Source organism: Anser brachyrhynchus (assembly GCF_964034855.1).
Source record: "Anser brachyrhynchus genome assembly, chromosome: 14".
In the NCBI taxonomy this organism is placed as follows: domain Eukaryota; kingdom Metazoa; phylum Chordata; class Aves; order Anseriformes; family Anatidae; genus Anser; species Anser brachyrhynchus.
In genome coordinates, this window is record NC_137709.1 from 7,141,350 (window position 1) to 7,158,938 (window position 17,589).

The window sequence follows — 17,589 nt, forward strand, 5'->3', positions numbered from 1 at the left end:
GGGACCCTGCTGCAGTGCAGATCACCTCAATCTGTCATGTTCATCAGCCCCATCACCTCCCCTTTATCTTTCATTGCACAGAGCCAGGCTGCATTTATCCAGGATAAGCCTCAGTACTTGCAAGGGGTGCTATATGGGAGCTATAATAACCATTGCTCACGATGCCTGCTACCTCCTAATTGCCACTGACTCCTGCCTTTTTGCATTGCTGGTGCTTGAAAAGGGAAGAATAGATCTAGGAAATGTAATTTAACACCCCAAACATGCTCGTGTAATTGCAATCCCCGTAAGCCAGCCACACAAAACTCTAAACAAATTCGATTAATTTATTTCAATTTGCACAAGTCTCCCTCTCAGACTGTAATTAATGGAGGGAAACAATTAAGGTAAACACGGCACAGCTGAGAGAGCTGTCCTTGCTAGAAGTCACATTTTATTTTAATAACGCTGTATTTATATAAGTTCCACACTTTTAACAAGTTTCCCATTACCTCGACGTTTAATCAGTGCTGTAAATATTTTGCCTCAGCTGGAGCGGTTCTGTGAAATCAGAAAGCAGCAGGGAGAGCGTGGGGCAGGGGGGGACCGAGCCACTGACGGGTGCTCGGGGGGACACGGGCTGTGGCCAAAGGCTTGGGGAAGGGTCATGGCATCGCGTATGTGTGTATATAGGGCCTTGTATGGCTGCCCTCTCTCTGCACACGCTGAGCACTGGGGAAGGTTTGCTTTGCGGTGGTTTGCCAGGCTTTGGGGGCAGTCCCTGGTCGTGTTCCCCCAGGGGACACCGGCTGCATGGGTACCCAGCGGGTGAGGGTGGCACTGGACCAGGCAGTTCCGCTGGTGCAATGGGCCCCAGTGGGCTTTTAAAAGCCTCTATGAAGAGCCTGTCCCTGTAAATCAATTTGCTGCAGGTGTAAATAGCTGTGGTCACCCTGACATATCGGGCAGGTCCCCCCAAACCACTCCAGCACTGGCTTTGCATCCCTTTTTTCATCACCTGTCATTTTCTGGCTTTGAATACATCCCGTGGGTGAGTTTTCTTGAAAGAGAAGGCACATCTATCTTCACTCTTTCCCTTCTTTTTTTTTTCTTTTTTGAGAAACGGGAACAATGTGACCCATCTTTTATTGCACCAATTGGTCTTTGCTAAAGCATGGAAAAAAATAGGTGCTGGTTTTCCCCCTTTCTTCCCACCGTCATTAACCTTAATGTGTAACATGCTTCTCTTCCAGTGCGAGTGTGGCCTTACTAGAGAAGGAGATCTTAGTTTTAACAATCTCGTGTTGATTTTCTGCTATCTCAGGTACCGGCTGGTCTAATTGCTTTGGAAATATGCCATTTGTTAAAGGAAGATGAGGCACAGCCTGACACCTGCTGTATTAATTACTTGCCTCTTTAGCTAATTGCTTGCCCACACTCTTAGGTGAGGGAAGTTGTCACTGATAGTTCGAGTCAAAGATGCTGAATGGGAAGGAAATCGAGAGGAGGTTGGGAAGCTGGGATGGAGGAGAGGGGTCGGTGCTGATGCTGCTTTGCAGCTCTCCCGGGATGCAAACCCCCGGTGCAGGATACGCCCAGCAGCCAAGAGTGGAGGCTGGGTGGGTGGGAAGAGTTTTTGGAGAGCCTTGTTGGGTGACCTTGGGCACCACGTTGCCTCTCCCCGTCCTCGGTTCTCGTCTGTAAAGCTGGAGAAGGAGACCAACTTCCGTGCGTAAAGCTGCGATGACAAGTGCTACATAAAGGCCAGAAATCATTACCAGTTATTGTTGGGATGAGCAGGGGAGGAGATGGAAAAACACAGGGGGAAAGAAATGCGAGCAGCAGGAAGCAGAGCGCGGCGGTGCTGCAGGTGGCACGGAGCCCTCGTGCTGTCATCCAGGCCCTCCTTTCACCTCAGGGCAGGGGGACTGGAGGTGCCCAGAGCTCCAGCCTTGGCCATGCCAGGCAGCACCCGCTCCAGCTCGAGGAGAAGGAGGAGGAGATGAAGCAGGAGCCCTCAGGGCTGGGGAGAGGGCAGCTCCCTGGGGTCCTCTGTGTCCTCACAGAGAGGCTGGCCATAGGAGCCTGGCTCAAAAAGCTGCCCAAAACAGCTGTTGAAGGGAAGAGCATCCCAGCAGGGGATCACGGACAGGAGCCAGCGATGAGCCCCATGGCCAGCTCACAGTCCCACCTGGTGATGGAGACACCAGGGCCGGGCGGGGAGGGTGCCCTGTCCTGGCTGCCACACTGACTGCCCCCATCCCCATCCCTATCCTGCTCACCTCCCCGCTGTGAGCTGGCCAGAGGGACCCCCCTGCACAGCCCCGACCCCAGTCCTGGGCAACAGGAGGTGGCTTCAAGCCATGCCCTGCTCCTGTCCCCCAGCCCCGCTTCCCTGCTGATGGAGAGCTGGGGGCAGCCCGGCCCTACTCGCTTTGTGGGACTGGGGGGGGACAAAAGCGTGGCCAAGGCTCCGGCAGGCACCGGAGGCTGTGCGCCCCTACAAGCGCTGTGCCGCCCCTGCAGGATGAGCTCAGCCTGCTCCTGACCCCTAGTGGCACGGCACGGCTCGGCTCGGCACGGGGACGCACCGACACGCGTGGGCACCTCCACCTGGCGGATTTTGGAAGCCCTTTTCGGGGAGCAGGGGTCAGCGGGAGCTGTTCCAGCAGGACATCCCCACGCGGAGCGTCCCCTCGCCACCCAGGGCACCTCTCCCTTTGGGACCTCGTGCACGTCTCCCAGATGGGACGCGTCCCTGGTGCCAGCTGCCCCGTGCAAACCTGCTCCCGGCTGCAGCCCTCTGCCCACCGCCACGAGGAGGGGACAGGGACGGGTGCTCTCTGCGGCGCTGGAGGGACGGACACCCACCAGGGTCATCCCACACTGGTCACCATCCCTCCCAGACCAATGTCCCAGGTTCCCAGCTTTCCCCAAAGCCCTTGGCTGCAACGATGCACAGGAACCAGTCCTCCTGGATTGTTTTAACATGCTCTTTGTCTGCTCCAAAACAAGTTATTTTTTTCCCTTGCTGCTATCTACCCTGCGTTCACTGTGCCCACCTAACCTGCCACCACCAGTGCATCGCCTCTTCACGTGTCCCGGATCTCCCTGGGATGCTCCAACTTTCATCAACGAGTGGCTAAAAGGCAAACACCAGCAACAAAAAAACAACAACAAAGTTCTTTATTTCAGTGACCAAGAAGAAAAAAGAATTCAAAGAGAGAAGATGCTAACACGGACCCCAAAGGCGCTCCAAACAAACCGGAGCGATTTGCACGAGTCCCTTCCCGCAGCAGGCTGGGTCCCAGCACGAACACGGCCCAGAGCCACGGAGAGACCCATGGAGCTCCCACACCTGGTAATCGGGCAGCTTGTGGGGCTGGGGGGTCACAGGGGTGCTCACATCCACCCTGCAGAAAAGAAAGGCACTTCCCAAAATCCAGTGGCACCCTGCAGAAGGCCACGGAGAGGAGTGATGGGCAGGAAGGGGCCCTGTGGCTCCGACCCCACCGCCTCTCCCCCTCCCCAGGTAACAGCCTCCAGACAGAGCGAAAGCAGGGACATGATTCTGGAATTAATGATAATTCAACAACTCACTAAGTCAATATTACTCCTAAATTTCAGCCCAAAGTCACTGAAATTATGGATGGGAGACAAAAATCCCAACCCTTTAGGATCTCCATGGAGTAAAGCCTTGCCTGTGCAGGCAGGGGGGGGGCAGTGACTTTTTCCCTCTCTCTGGAGAGGAGCAGCAGCCAGGCACTTGCAGACAGGCACTTGCTCCCCTGCATGGGGTTCACAGCATCAGCCACCAGTATTGTGCCCTCCCCAGCCCCTCTGGAGATCCCCTTTGACTTCAATCCATGCTGGTTCGGGGGCCCTGAACTGTCCTGGGTCCCAAATTCAAGGGTCACAAGAAACACTGAACACGGGGAAATTGCACTGCTCAAGGGGCAGAAAGTCTCAACAAGCACTGCCAGCCTTAATTCCCCTATCAGCCCCTTCAAGCCCACCCGTGTGTCAGGTCTGACCCCAAAGCCCGACCTGACCCGGGTCGGGAGCAGCCATCGGCAGGTCCCCACAGCCACACGGAGGCGGTGGCCCCGCTCCGACCGGTGCCTCCTTCTCTGCCTGGCCAAGGAGGTGGCTAGAAGCAGGGCCGGGGATATCAGATTGTTTAATTGAAACTTTCTTCTAGCTCAAATAGAAATTAAGCCAAATTCGCAACCAGAGGCTGAGCCTTCAGCTCCCACGGGTGGGGGAAGCCGTCAGGACCTCTCTGCCTCCTGGTGCCAAATCTCCCAAGCCTTAAATCCCCCCTCCCATGCTGCACAGAGCAGGGCCTTCTACCAAAACCCCGACGTTGTCCTTTGGAGAGGAAGAGCCAAAACCCAAGCAGCTCTGGCACTCGGTCCTCTGCCCTAGGGAGAGTCCTCCCCAGCGCTGAAGCAGCTCACCAGGGGATTTTGGCTCCCAAGACACAACCCAGCTCTCTGGCTTGGTCCCCACCGGTGGCACGGCCGCAGCTCATGGGGACAGCACGGACGGCGTCGAGTCACCACCGGGCCCCACCGAGCCGGGCAGAGAGAGCCCAGCCCATCGCTGAGGTCCCTTCCTTGGAGTTCAAACCACAAAGAAATGCACGAAGAAACCCAAGGAAGGAAGGGGGGGTGGGGGGGTCTCCCCTGTGAACAGAGCGGGGGCTGCCGGGGCGGGGGGCTCAGATGCGGCCCCGGGGGTTGTGCTCGGGCAGGGGGTGCGCGGCCGGGGGCTGCTGCAGCAGAGCCAGGAGGATGCGCTGCAGCTGGGTGAGGCGGGCGCGCAGCGAGGTGCTGGAGAAGAGCCTCAGCTGGAAGGACGGGTCGAGGGGCAGGATGGAGATGAGCCACCAGCACCACATCGGGCCGTCGGCAGAAGCCTGCAGGGGAGAGAGGGGGAGAGCCCCGCGTCAGGAGCCGCAAGGCGGGGAGGTGCACGGCCTTCAGGCAGCACTGCCGATAGGAAATATTTGCTCGGAGTAGTAAGAAGGATCCTGCAGCACTGCCTGCCATGGCTACGGCACTCATCCGAGCCGCCCTTTCGTCTGTTTAGGCATGAGATGGCTGGATGAACTAATTCAATTTCCAGGCAAACATTCCCTAGGGACTCTCCCCCCACAGAGGCAACCGAGAAAGTCTGTACGAAACAAAGAGAAATACCTTGCACATTGGTTTAACACCACACTTTTCAACAACGTAAGCAAAATCCTGCACGCTCCTAGAGGCACCCCAGCACAGCAGCGCTCAGCCACTGCCACCATAGCAGAGTCAGTGCCACATCCAGCACCCGGCACGACCTCCCCAGGGTCCCCAGGGATGGAGGATTTGGGGCATTTGCTTTAGCTTTGCTCAGCTGCTCCAGCAAGAGCACAGCAGCTGGGCGCTGCTCAGAGAACAGCAGGACAGGCTTGTTTATAAAGATCCAGGCAGGTAGCACCCTCTTGAAAGAGTGAAAACTAAATTTTGATGTTTTTTTTTTTTTTTTTTTTTGCCCATAGTCTGAATTTGTCAGAGCAACTTAATAAGCGAACTGGATCCTGCTGGCTTAGCACCTCTTCCCTGGACAGCCAGGGCTTTCTCAAAGGAACAGACAACAGGTAAGGAGAGCACAGCTGAGCTGTGGGGTTTGTATGTTTGTCCATTTGTTAGTTTTTTTTTTCTTTTGGCTCTGATTCAAAGGCTCTCTCGGTACCCTGTGGAGCACCCCTTCCCTCAGGACATTACCTGGATGTCCTCCTCCTTCTCCGGCAGCGGTCCATGCTGCATCAAGAGGTGCCTGGAGGCAACGTCTCCGTGCTCACAAAACCTCTGGGCCAACTCGTAGGTGCTTTCGTGGAGGCTCTGCAGCTCCTGCAGCTCCTCCCCGGCCACCTGCAGGGGGAAGAGGAGAGCGGAGAGGGGCGCGTGGGGAGCACGGTGCCCACCGCGGGTGCTCTGGCTTTGTCTGGCTTTCCTCCTCCTCCCCTGGCTTTGTCCCACCACACCGGGGGCTTCTGCCCTGGCCCTGCCCTCACCTTCTTGTCCTCCAGGTACTCGATGTCGGCGGTGTTGTAGCCATCCCTGCGCCCACGTCTCAGCACCCGGAACCGCCGCCCGCCAACGGTGTCCACCAGCGACCTGCCGTCCGCCAGCAGCTCCAGCTGCCGGATCTGCAGCATGCAGCCGTAGTCTGCGAAGCTGGAGGGAGCGAGGGGGAGAAAAGAGGGCCTGAGCACAGTGCCGGTGGTGGGAGAACCGCTTCTCCTCAACGCACCACCTCCAAGCAGAGAAATGGTGTGAAATCAGAAATTAATTGTTGTCACTTGCTGCAAGAGGGCAGGGAACGGCGAGCACTCCCTTGGATTTGTCTTGTATGAAAATGACTTAGGTCCTCATGCTGCCCTGATGTCCAGAGGCCTGAACACACCATCCCTTGCAGAGACATCCCAAAACCCATCTGAGGCCAGAAAATGTTATCTATCTCATTTCAGCTGAGCAGGGTGGGAAGATTTGCCATGTAAGTACAGGTGTTTAATGGAGTACTTGGGATAGGCACCTAGAGGCTGAGCACGCCTGAGATCTGGAGGTGTCACCAGGAACACAAGGTGACCAGGCTGCACCAAACAAAAGCCCGCTTGGCCCATGTGCAACCACAGCTTGCTGTGGACAGAGTATGAGAAGTAAGGGAACCATAAAGTGGCCATGGGCAGGCAGCTCAGAGATATCCTCCCTGGGATTTCTGCCGGCAGGATGCAGTGGGAGATGAAATCGCATCCCGTTCCCCCTCTCTGAACCACTCGGGATTTTAGAAATGTGGAGCTGGAGCAGACAGGGGTAAACAAGCCGGGGCAGAAGGAAGCAGCCTCGTCCCGGAGCTCACCTTTTCCCGGTCTCGTACACGCACATGCCGAACCTCCTCGTGCCGGTCTCCTGGCACTGCCGGATCATCAGGCGGTAGCGGGGCTCGAAGACGTGCAGAGGGCAGGCGATGCCGGGGAAGGACATGGTGCATACGAAGATGGGGATGTTCTTGGTCAGACTGAAGGAGAGGAGGGGACACTGCTGTGACACCTCCAGGAATAAATCCCACCAAAGGCTCTGCATCGGCTCGCACCCTGGCTGCTCCCCCAAACCGCATCTGTCCTTTACCCCACAAAGTGATGCTGTGGTGCAGACCACCATGAGGCGGTCCTACAGGTGAGAAGCTTGAGAAGCCCCCCCCTGCACACACACACCCCCCACACACCGGAGCAGGTCCCTCTTACTTGGAGAGCTCGGCCATCTCGGCCTGGTGCAGCTCCCGGCGCTCGGCCAGCTGTGCGGGGAAGGTGGCCAGCATGATGTCCTGCAGCAGCACGGTGCAGCTGTAGCTTCCAGCCTTCAGGTACTGAGAGAAAACAGACCCAGAAATAGGTTGGACAAGAGCAGGACGGGAGCCCCGAGGCCATCCTGAGCTCTGAATCATGTTCGTGTGTTGGAGCCGGGGGTAATTTCAGGTGAGAGTGCGAGGGCTGAAGCCCAGCAGGGAGGACTGCAGGACTGAGCAGCGCCGGCTCAGACCCGGGGCCCATCTAACGCCGCCTCCTGTCACTGACACTGATGTGGTCTGTGTATGACAACCTAATTTCCCCAGTGGTCTCCTCTGAATCCTTTTTCATTAAAGAGAAAATCAAATCCCCAGGCTAGCAGGTCTTCCATCCATTTCCATTTTTGAAAGTAATTAGCATTAACTTCCTCCTCTCTCTCTCTCTCCCCTCTAACTCTCAGCCCTGTTTACGATCTCACTAAATCACTGTGGCATCTCGTGGAAATGAATCTCCTGGTCTTAATTATCAGCTGTCAGGTCATTCCTGCACAAGTGGAGCTGACACCGCTGGGCCAGGCCGCCAACAGCATGCGAGCATCCTGCCTGTCCCCTGCCTCCTGCCTGTCCCCTGCCTCCTGCCTGTCCCCTGCCTCCTGCATGCCCCCCGTGTCCCACCTGCCCCCAGCCCCGGGCACACTGCTGGCGTGGAGACCCGTGCCCTCACCTCTCTCAGGCTCTGCTTGCAGAGGGGGCAGTTGGGCCGGTGGTCCAGGCAGCGCTCGAGGCACTCCTTGCAGAAGGTGTGCCCGCATGGCGTCGTCACCGGCTCCAAGAACATCCTGCAAAAGAGCCACCGTCGATGGACCGAGGTGGGGAAGGAGCACGTCTGCTATAGGCACAGCTCCCGGCCGTGCCCAGCCCTGTGCTGTGGGTACTGCGTCTTTGAATCCCCTTACTGCGACTCGAAAATCTTATGGGATTTCGCTTCCAGCAGGATCAAGGCATTTCCCCTACCCCCTCCTGCCACTTCAAGGGAAATTCACAGCGATGCTGCAGGACGAGACGCCACTGGAAGCTGTTTCATGCCGTGCTTCCCAAGCCCGGGCAGTACGCGGCTATGCAACTTGCTTTCACTAAAGCTGCATTGGCTAATCTTCGCTTGTAACTCCTGTTAATTAAATGTAAAGGTTCCTAGCTGGCTTATTCCTGTAATTAGAAGCCTGGGCTCAGGCTGCTGGACGTGCACACTGATGGGAGATGACAACTGTCCCCGGCCTGAGCTCCCCGGCCCTGTGGGGTGCCCACAGGCCCTGCTGGGACGAGCGTTTCTCCAGCAGCCCGCGGTGGGAAGGTGCCTCCTCCTCCGGCTCCAAGAGCTCAGGTCACTCCTGGCTGGCTCCGGGATCAGAAACGAAATGAAGGACTTGAGCCCAGCTCAGCGGGGACACTGATACCTGCGGAAATCCCCCACTGCAGGTACAGCTTGGGTCTCCTTCTTCATTCGCACTGAGCCCTGATTCTTCCTGAACACTACATTTCCTTGCTCTTGGAAAAGATTAAATTCACCTAATTCAGACCAGATGCAGCCTTGAGCTCCCTCCCCGTGGCAGTTCACTCACAGTTCATCCTCCCGTGCCATGCCCAGACCTGGAGCAAGCCACCGTGCAGGAAACCTTGACTGTCCCACACGTACAGAAGCACAGCGCCCAGTCCCCTGGCAGCAGCGCTTGCACAACTGCCCAAGGTACTGGGACACGCCAAAAACTACAGCCTGGTCTCACCATGTCCTCTAAAACACTCACCCCCCTCAAAGGCACCGAGCCCTTCCCTGGCCAGAGCTGGAGATGGACACAGACCCTGCCCTGGTCCATCAGGGTTTGCAATGCCCCGATCATGGACGGTGCTTCCCTGGGGCAAATCCTTCCTGTTGTGGCCTGCAGTTACAGAGGGCAACCATCACCTTGGATCTTTGACCCTGCTGAACATCCCCACCTCTGCACCACGTGGAAGCACGCTGTGTCCCGGGACGGAGCGAGCTGAGCTCCCACAGCCTGCCAGGGCAGAGCCTGCCCCATCTGCCCCTCTTATCTCTTGTCCCCACCAAAACTCGCGTTTCAGCAGTACCAGGGACTGAGTTTGCTATTAAGAGGGGAAGACAGATTCAAACCAGGGAACAGAACTGGGAAGGTGCCAATTCCTCGTCCCCAGAGCTCCCCAGCCGAAGGACTCACCGTATGCAGAGGGAGCACTCCAAGTCAGAAATGCTCAGCAGCTCCCCGAGGTACAGCTGGTTACACTTCGCTGCCTCTGTCTCCTCTTCGTTACCTGGTGGCAAAAGAAGAGAAGGGAAGAAAGACCCCCCCATTTTCATACTGAGAATTAATCTTTGCTTTCTGGCCTTGTTCTGAGGTGTAGGGAATTAGCTGCTACATGGGTGCTTTTAAGATTAAAAGCAAAAATGTAATATAAATGTGACATAAACCCAGCCGTTAACCCACATGCGTTCACCCACAGCTTGCCCAGCACTTGGCAGAAGAAGGCAGTATCTCCACCTCCTTTTGCAGGCGGGGAAACTGAGGCACCAGGCGGTGAAGTGACCCAAAGAAGCTCCTACACAGAGATCTCTGGAGGCCTGGGTGCTACCACGAGGGATCGCCACTGCTTTGGGCAAACCCGGGTGTACGGCAGCCATCGGGCTGGGTGCTGGTGGCAAGCCAATGCCAGCAGAGGTGCTGCCTCCCCAAAATGTGATATGTCACGTCCCTCACAAGGATCTTCTGATCTAAAGCCCGTCTCTGCTCACTGGTCCGGCACACGGCACAAACACTGAGATTTCAGTGCCGAAACGTCTTGTTAAGGGTTATTCTGCAGGAGAAGAGGTTCTGGTGCCTCTGCAGACACTCACCGGCCAACAGCCCGTGCTGCCTCTCTGCCGCAGCCCCCGGCTCCTGCTGTCGCCCCGGGGTGGGGGTCCCCTGGCCGTGCTCAGACACCGCGGCCCCTCTGCCGGCCTCCGGCTCTCCCTCCTGGTCCTGGACACAGCAAGGAGAAAATCGAGCCCGACACCCCTTCCCCCTTTGAATACAAACCCATCCGCCCCACCGAGACCAATGACACCAGGATGTTTTCTGGCACATTTCTGTTAACATCTTGCATCAGCAGAGCGTGCCCCTGACAGACATCCCTGTTCAACCCCCCTACAGCATCCGGGAGCCAGATTTTACCTTTCTGTGAGGAAACACAAACAGCCCAAGAACCGGGGCACAGAGCATGCATTCAGGGCATGGTTTATCTCATGGTTAAAACACGGGCTTTCCCTGCCCAGATGTACCGCCGGGCACTGGGGTGTGTTTGAACCCATTGCTCCCATTTTCCCCTCTCTCCAAACCTGCCAAATTCCTCCTTAGGAGGCAAAGAGCAGAAAATGAGTTTTCCTTAATGGCTCCTAGTGGTCTGAGCTGTTCTCAGATGTATTTTTTGGATGAAAAACCGCCATTAAAACTGAAATTTTCTCTTTTATTTTTCTGAATGTAATGTGGCTTTTGTGTTTTAAACACAAGGGTCTAAAATCTTGTGGAAATTATTGCAGAACAAAACTGGGAGAGGACTGGAAACCAGTAGGAGCCTCCTCTGCTCCCCCAGCCCCTCAGCACCATTTCTGAGGGTGTTTTTGCTCTCCCACCCCCTGCTACCTGCAGCTGCCCATCCCTGGGTATGGTCCTGCCCGGCCTCCCTTTCCCGCACCTCCGTTCCCATCACTTGAAAATCCCAGTTTGGGATGACCCAAAGGGACACCGAGTCCCATCGTTGTCTCTTACCTGAGCTCCTGCAGAGGAGGATGCAGGGTCCCCTCTGTCCCCCACTGCCTGGGGACCGGTCGAGCCCCGGTGGGCAGCGCGTGGCCGAGGAGCATCCTCCTGGGCGAGGATCTACAAGGAGAAACGGGGCTCAGCGGGGCACTGGGAGAAGGACATGCTGGCTGAGCTATACCTGAAGGTGTTAGTTTGGCAGAAGGAAGATGGCAGCAGGAGGCACTGCATAAAAGAGTCTATTTTAAGGTCTGGGACCTGTTTTCCATTACCCAAAAAAAGCAGGAAGGGAGTGCGCAGTGGAGAGCACAGGGTCACTCCTCATTCCCCTGCCCTTTCCCTCCTGGAGGGCAAACGTCCACTCATGGCATGAAGTCCTCATGCTGGGGACACTGCCAGCAGCCCCAGCGGTGACAATATTTTGGCACACAGGTGGGTGCTGGCCTGAATGACACCAAAATGAAGTGACGCCAGATCTCCAGGGACAGCTTTCAGCAAACTCACATCGGGGCAATGGGAAACTCCTGGACCAGGACCCAACTTCCCTTTCTCCCGAAACCAACCCAGAGCAGCAGGACCGTGAGGGACACGAGTCCTTCAGAGGAACAGGGCACCTCCCTGAGTGACAGGAGGGCACGGGGCCACGCCACGCCATGGGCCCACGCACCTTCTCCATCTCGCTCTGCGCAGGCTGGAATTGGGGACACAGTGTCAGGCAGTGCTCCCACGCCAGCAGGGCTTCAGTTCTGCGTCTCATCTCCAGAAGCACCTTCCCTTTCCTGAAGAAGCCCTGTAAAGCAGAAAAACCTGCGCTGACTATGAGACAGTGGCCAGCTGAGAGCGTCCCTTCAGCTCCTGTGTGCACCCCGAGCTCCCAGTGCCAAGGGATTCTCCCTCCAGCACCCTGCCCGCTCCCATCCTGGGCTGAAATACCCGGCCACATCGCTGGCCCCACGCTCAGACTGGTCATTTTACCCACCAGACCCACGCACCACATCAAACAGGGCTCCAAAATGCCACCGTTGCAACAGCCAAGCAAATAAACCCTGTGGAGACCCACAGAAGGGGTCAAAGGGCTTCTGCCTTTGACGCTGCAAAGCTATTGCCAACAAGTGCAAATCAGCAAGCGAGCTCCCAGGTCTGGTGTCTTCAGGGGCAGCTCAGCCCCCAGCCAGCATTTCCCCAGCCCAAAGCTGGGACCCTGCACACCAGCGTCCTCACCGAGTGCGTGTGCACAGGCACACGGTGCTGGACCTTTACTGCCAGGCAATGCACTCCTGTTAATGTTACATAGTGCTTGCCTCCTGTGTCTGCAGCCTCGTGGATTTGGACAGTGAATTTCTGAACAGGATGAATCCAATGGCTATGAGAACTCAGGATTGCCTGTGAACCACATGCTGGGCCCAGCAATCAGTGGCTGGCAAGAGACTGTGATTAAGGCCTTTGGATTAAAGGTAAATTATCCGTGTCCCTACAGCCAAAATTTCCTCTGCCTTCTGTGACCAGGAGAGCTTTCCAAGTGACATTGGGACAGCAAAAGGAAATCCTCTGGGAGGATTAGCTCTCGTATGCAGTGAGACGTGGCTCCAAGGCTTCTCCAGCCTCCCCTCGGCTCACCTTGTGCTCCGTGGGCTCAGCCTTGCACACAGCCTCCAGGTCCTCCAGCGCCTCCGGGTACTGCCCCAGGGCCACGAACGCCTCTGCCCGGCACCGCCGCAGGGAGGTGTCGTCCGGGGCTGGGAAGAGAAAGGTGGGGGCTTGTGCCACGAGCCCGTGCAGGACCACACGGCCAGGGGGCACATGGGCTGCGCAGGCAGCTTGAGCCAAACACGAGCTCCTCTTTGGCACGAGCCACCAGCCCCATAACTCTCTACAAGAAAGTCCTTTCCCCTAAATATCTGCATTAAACTCTGAGCCTCTTCCCTGTGTTTTTCCCCATCTTTCCTCAGTCAGGGGGCCCCACTGCTGCCCTAGGGCTCAGCTTCAGCTGCAGTGGGATCTGGGCTCTCATCCATCCTTTTGGGGTGCAGCAAAAAGGCTGTACCACACATGTGCTCCCCGCAGGGCGAGGAGAGACCCTGGGGGAGCAAGGAAGGTTCTGGATCCACCCCACCACATGGCTCTGGGCCCCCCAGAACAAGAAAAGGCTGAGGTTTCCCAAAACAGAGGAAGGGAACTGGGCACCCAGGCCTGCATTATCACAACGTCACCGGTGGGACCTCAGTGTGCAGGTGCTGCTGGCCAGGACACTGTGGGTGGCGTGGTGCAGAGCAGTCCCTCTCGGAAACCAGCACCCCGAAATCCCAGGTGGCACGACTCAGCCAGGTGTGGCGATGCTTTGTGGGTTTGAACCGTGCAGGATTCGCAGACCCACCCCATTATATCACAGCCACGGAGGTGACCTACATCTGCTGCTGACTGCCAGCCAAGGCAACGGCCCCGCGCCTCCCCCAGCGGCGAGCATCGCCCGACGGCTGCCAAGGGCTGGGGCCGGGGACACGCTGCGGTGGGGAAAGCACAGCTGCAACCCCGGTCCCTCCGGGCAGGACACCGGTGTCATCACGTCTGTCCCTGCTGGCTCCCCGTGGGATGACGGTAGGGCCAGCATCCAGGGTCACTTTGAAGCCAGACAGCATTGCTGGCGATGTCTCCCGCACTCCCAGCCCTGGCAGCTTTTCCTCCCCGCCCCAGTTCACACCAGGCGCTGATGCAGCCGTGCCAGCACCCAGCAGGTCCCGACTCGCAGCCCCGTGACAGCACGGTGCAGGAACCCGGCATCTGCCCGCCACCGCTGCCACCGTGCCCAGGCACCCGCCACGTCCAGCCGCGAGGAGGAAGCTCCAGGGCAGCTCCTGCCTCCTTCCACCCCCGTGCCCAGCGTGGGGCACAGCAGGCCCCCGCTCTCTGCCCTGCTCCAGGTGCAAGTCAGATCTCCCATCCCAAGCTGCCCCGCAGCAGCCAGGCCGAGAGGGCACCGTGTGCTCCCTCCAAGCCCACGTGCGTGCGTGACGACAGCCACGACCTTGGCACCCGGAGCAGGAAGCAGGGGAACTTGCTGTGCCGTGACCCGTCCCTCAGGCACACGTCTAGAGATGAAATGCTCCAGATCACAGTGACACACGGAGATAAAAACACAGGTACAAAGTCCAGGGGCTTATTTTCCACATGGGCAAACGCATTTGAACATTTGCACTGCCTGGTAATAAAGCGTTCGCTTTGGCAAAAACAAGATGTGTAAAAGCAGGCTACGAATTCTGCATTTCTCTGCTGCTGCAGCTATTTTTGATCTATGATATCACTAGACATCGGGGATGTGAGCCAGCTGGCAGACCGGCGGCTGCGGAGTGACTGACAGCGCTCCTGGCACTTCGGGAGCCCTCCTGTGTTACGCTGCACCTTTCTGTTCACTTTGGCAACTTGTTATCTTCTGGTTTTCTGCTCGCTTTAGCCACGCGGTCTCTCCCAAGCAGAGAGCTGCTCCGCCTGGCAGCGAGTTTGGTGCAAAGCCGAGGGTCCCTGCCCTGGGCAGCACGGAGCAGGACCGTGCAAACCAGCACGCACCTTCCCACCGCTCGAGCTTTTATTAACCTCCGGTTTTACAGAGGAGCCCAGAAGAAGCTGAGCAGCCTAAAAGCGCTCAGCAGGCTGCAGGGGGTGGGAATCCTGCCCCCAAAAGCACCACCCACATCGCAGAGCCCAATCAGCACCGGCACACGCAGGTTTATGGGAGCTGCAGCCGGTTCCTGCTTCCTCGGGGAGCCGAGCACGTAGCGAAGAAAGGCCAAGGACAGAGCTCGCAACAGTTCGCTCTTTCTCCTCGCAGAGGCTTTTCAAAAAGAAACACCTAAGCGTACGGCCCGATGAGACGAAAGCCTGGCACTAACGAAAAGAGTGGCAGGGGACGGCGCGTGTGCTTTGCACAAAGGGCGCGGAGGATGGGAAGGGGGTGCCCGGGGAGGCTGCACAAAGGCACCCACGCTCTGCTGCCAGCACCGGGACCGCCGGCCCCCCAGCCGTGCACCCCTGGCACTTGTCTGGCAGTGGCGATGAGCAAGGAGTGAGTGCCCGCAGCGGGAGGGGAGCTCGGTGCTGCCCGCACAGCGCTGTCATAGAGACGCCAGAGGACCTCCTGCCTCCGCCGCCCCAGCCCCCTGCTCCCCAGCCGCGTTGTGTAACCCCTTTTAGTTCAGCGGTGCTCTCCAAGAAATCCACTTACGGCTGGGTGTTAAAGCAGACCGACCCCCCCCGGCCTGATCCTGATCCTGCAGATGAATGTCTCGGTGGGGCTGGGTGCAGAAGGGGGCTGGGGGACCCCGCTGCTTGCCGTGGGGGGCTCAGACGTATCTGTCTCAGAGTGGAAAAGTCCCAGCCGTTTTATATAATGATTGCAAGCCCCCAAACTTTTCCCCTGGTGCTGAAACATTGCCGGACACCCCTGGGAAGCTGCTGACCTCTCGGCTATCACCATGCAGCTCCTTCCTCTCCAGCTGCCCACTAATGCCACGAGCCCAGGGCTGGCGGGACACGGCTGTGCACCCCGTCCTGCCCACGGTCCTGGCACTAGGGACAAACATCAGGGCTCAACCCGGCCACCATAGCCCCAGAAGGCCACGTCCCCCTTCTGCTGATGCTCTTTGGCAGGGGTGGGGATGAGTCCCTTACACCTGCAGACGCAGGAGAAAAGCCCAGCTTCTGTACACCCCCTCCCCATCCCTCCTCAGCACTTCCAGCACTCCAAATGAGCTCCCCAGGTCTCCCAGCTCATGCTGGCATGGGGGACACCGTGACATGGGGACAAAGCGACCCACGCCGGTACCCACCTGCCCCACCAGCACCATCCGCGCATCCTCACCCCAGCTGGACAACAGACCCGGCCCCTCCTGGGACCACCAGCCCCAACCCGCCCCCCAACCCCCCCCAGACCCAGGGGATGCTTACCCAGCTCGACGCCTTTCTGAGCCACCCCCAGCGCCTCCTTCGCCTCCCCACGGGTCAGATGGTGCCGGACACGGGCCACCAACCCCGCCAGCCGCCTGCCTTGGTCCTCGCACTTCTCCAGCAGGCTGCAGAGCACCACGTTGCGCCTCGGCCCCCCGACTCCCAGCAGCTTGAGCTTCTCCTGGCAGAGGGGGCAGCGGGCGGGCACGGCCCCCCCGAGGCACGGCGTGCACAGCGAGTGGCCGCACGACACCGTCACCGGCTCCCAGAGCTGCAGGCGGCAGGACGGGCAGCTCAGCATCTCCCCGCTCCCCGGGGGGCACCGGACGGGGCTACCCCCCCTGGGCGGGCTGGGGGGGCCGCGGTTCATCGCTGCTGCCCTTCAAAAGGAGCCGGGGAGCTGCTGCCAGGGCCGGCGGTGCGCGCACATCCCGGGAGCCGCCGCCGCCGCCGGTCCCCCCCCCCCCACCCCCCGTGCCACCGGGCTCAGCCCATCCTCCCCGGGGGGGGGGGTGGGGGGGGTGGCAAAGGGCTGCGGAGCCCGGGCACGGCACGGTAGGGTACGGCACGGCCGGGACAGGGCTCCTACCGTGTCCCCCCCCCCCCCCCGTTACCGGCGGGGGCACCACTGGCTGCAGCCGCCGCTGCGCTGCGCCCGCCCCGCCCCGCCCCGGGCGCGTTTCGTAACGGGGAACGGGGCGGGGGACGGGGGGGGGGGGGACGGGGTGCTCGGAGGCACCGGGCACCGAGGTGAGAGCCGGGAGGGATGGGGAATGGGGGGAGGATGGGGGATCCGGGGCTGGTTCCCGGTGCGGGGTGCTGGGGGGGCTCTGGAGGAAGCGGGGTGCAGGGGTTTGTTGGGGTGCTCGGGGTGCAGCCCCGCTGTGGGGTGCCGGAGAGCCCCGTGGGTCGGATGGGGTGCGGGGTGCCTGGGAGGTTGGTGAGGCTGGGGGACCCCAAGTGTGCCCCTGCAGCCCCCACTACGCAGCCGCCTCACTGCAGGGTGCACGGGGCGGAGCAGGGTCCCTCCGGTGCAGGTGGGACACTGCGTCTTCCCCAGGTGCTCTTTGGGAGCTGAACCAGCAGGGAGCTGGCTGGGGAGGTCCCCTTCCTGCTCACAGCCCCCCAGGACAGGGGGGAAGCATCCCCCTGCCACTCATCCCAGCAGCAAGGCTATGGCAGCTCTCGGATAGCCGGTGCTGGGAAAAACAGCTTAGTAGATCAGACTTTATGTAAGGATGATGCACAGCTCTCCACAGGCTCTTTTGCATGTCCCTAAAAGCCAAACAAAGACGGGAGCACGCTGGCAGGGATGCTCAGGGCGGGAGATCACCGGTGAGCCAGCAGTGCTGGTGCAACCCCTGTCCCACTGAGGGAGTGGCTGGCAGCGGCTGGGGCTGCGGAGCAGGTTTTGTTTCAAAACCTACTGTGATTTCATTAAACAACTCACGAGTGGTTGTAAAAGTTCAAAAGCTAATTATTTTCTGTGGGCTTTGAAGGCCTTGCAGTTAGTTCGGCATCTTTGTGAGCAGTCTCT

The 17,589-nt window shown here is 58.8% G+C and overlaps 1 protein-coding gene across 1 annotated transcript; it reads right to left on the minus strand.

The window, feature by feature from the left end:
• Positions 1-3,148: 3,148 nt before the first annotated feature.
• Positions 3,149-16,714, minus strand: LOC308177963 (LON peptidase N-terminal domain and RING finger protein 1-like). Its single transcript, XM_080555877.1, has 12 exons — positions 16,053-16,714; positions 12,732-12,850; positions 11,782-11,904; positions 11,124-11,234; positions 10,211-10,337; positions 9,537-9,630; positions 8,030-8,144; positions 7,265-7,386; positions 6,880-7,038; positions 6,035-6,197; positions 5,745-5,891; positions 3,149-4,900 (listed from the first exon to the last, which is right to left on the minus strand). The coding sequence occupies exons 1-12, from the start codon at positions 16,420-16,422 to the stop codon at positions 4,703-4,705; spliced, it is 1,848 nt and encodes a 615-aa protein (XP_080412003.1). The 5' UTR covers positions 16,423-16,714; the 3' UTR covers positions 3,149-4,702.
• Positions 16,715-17,589: the final 875 nt, after the last annotated feature.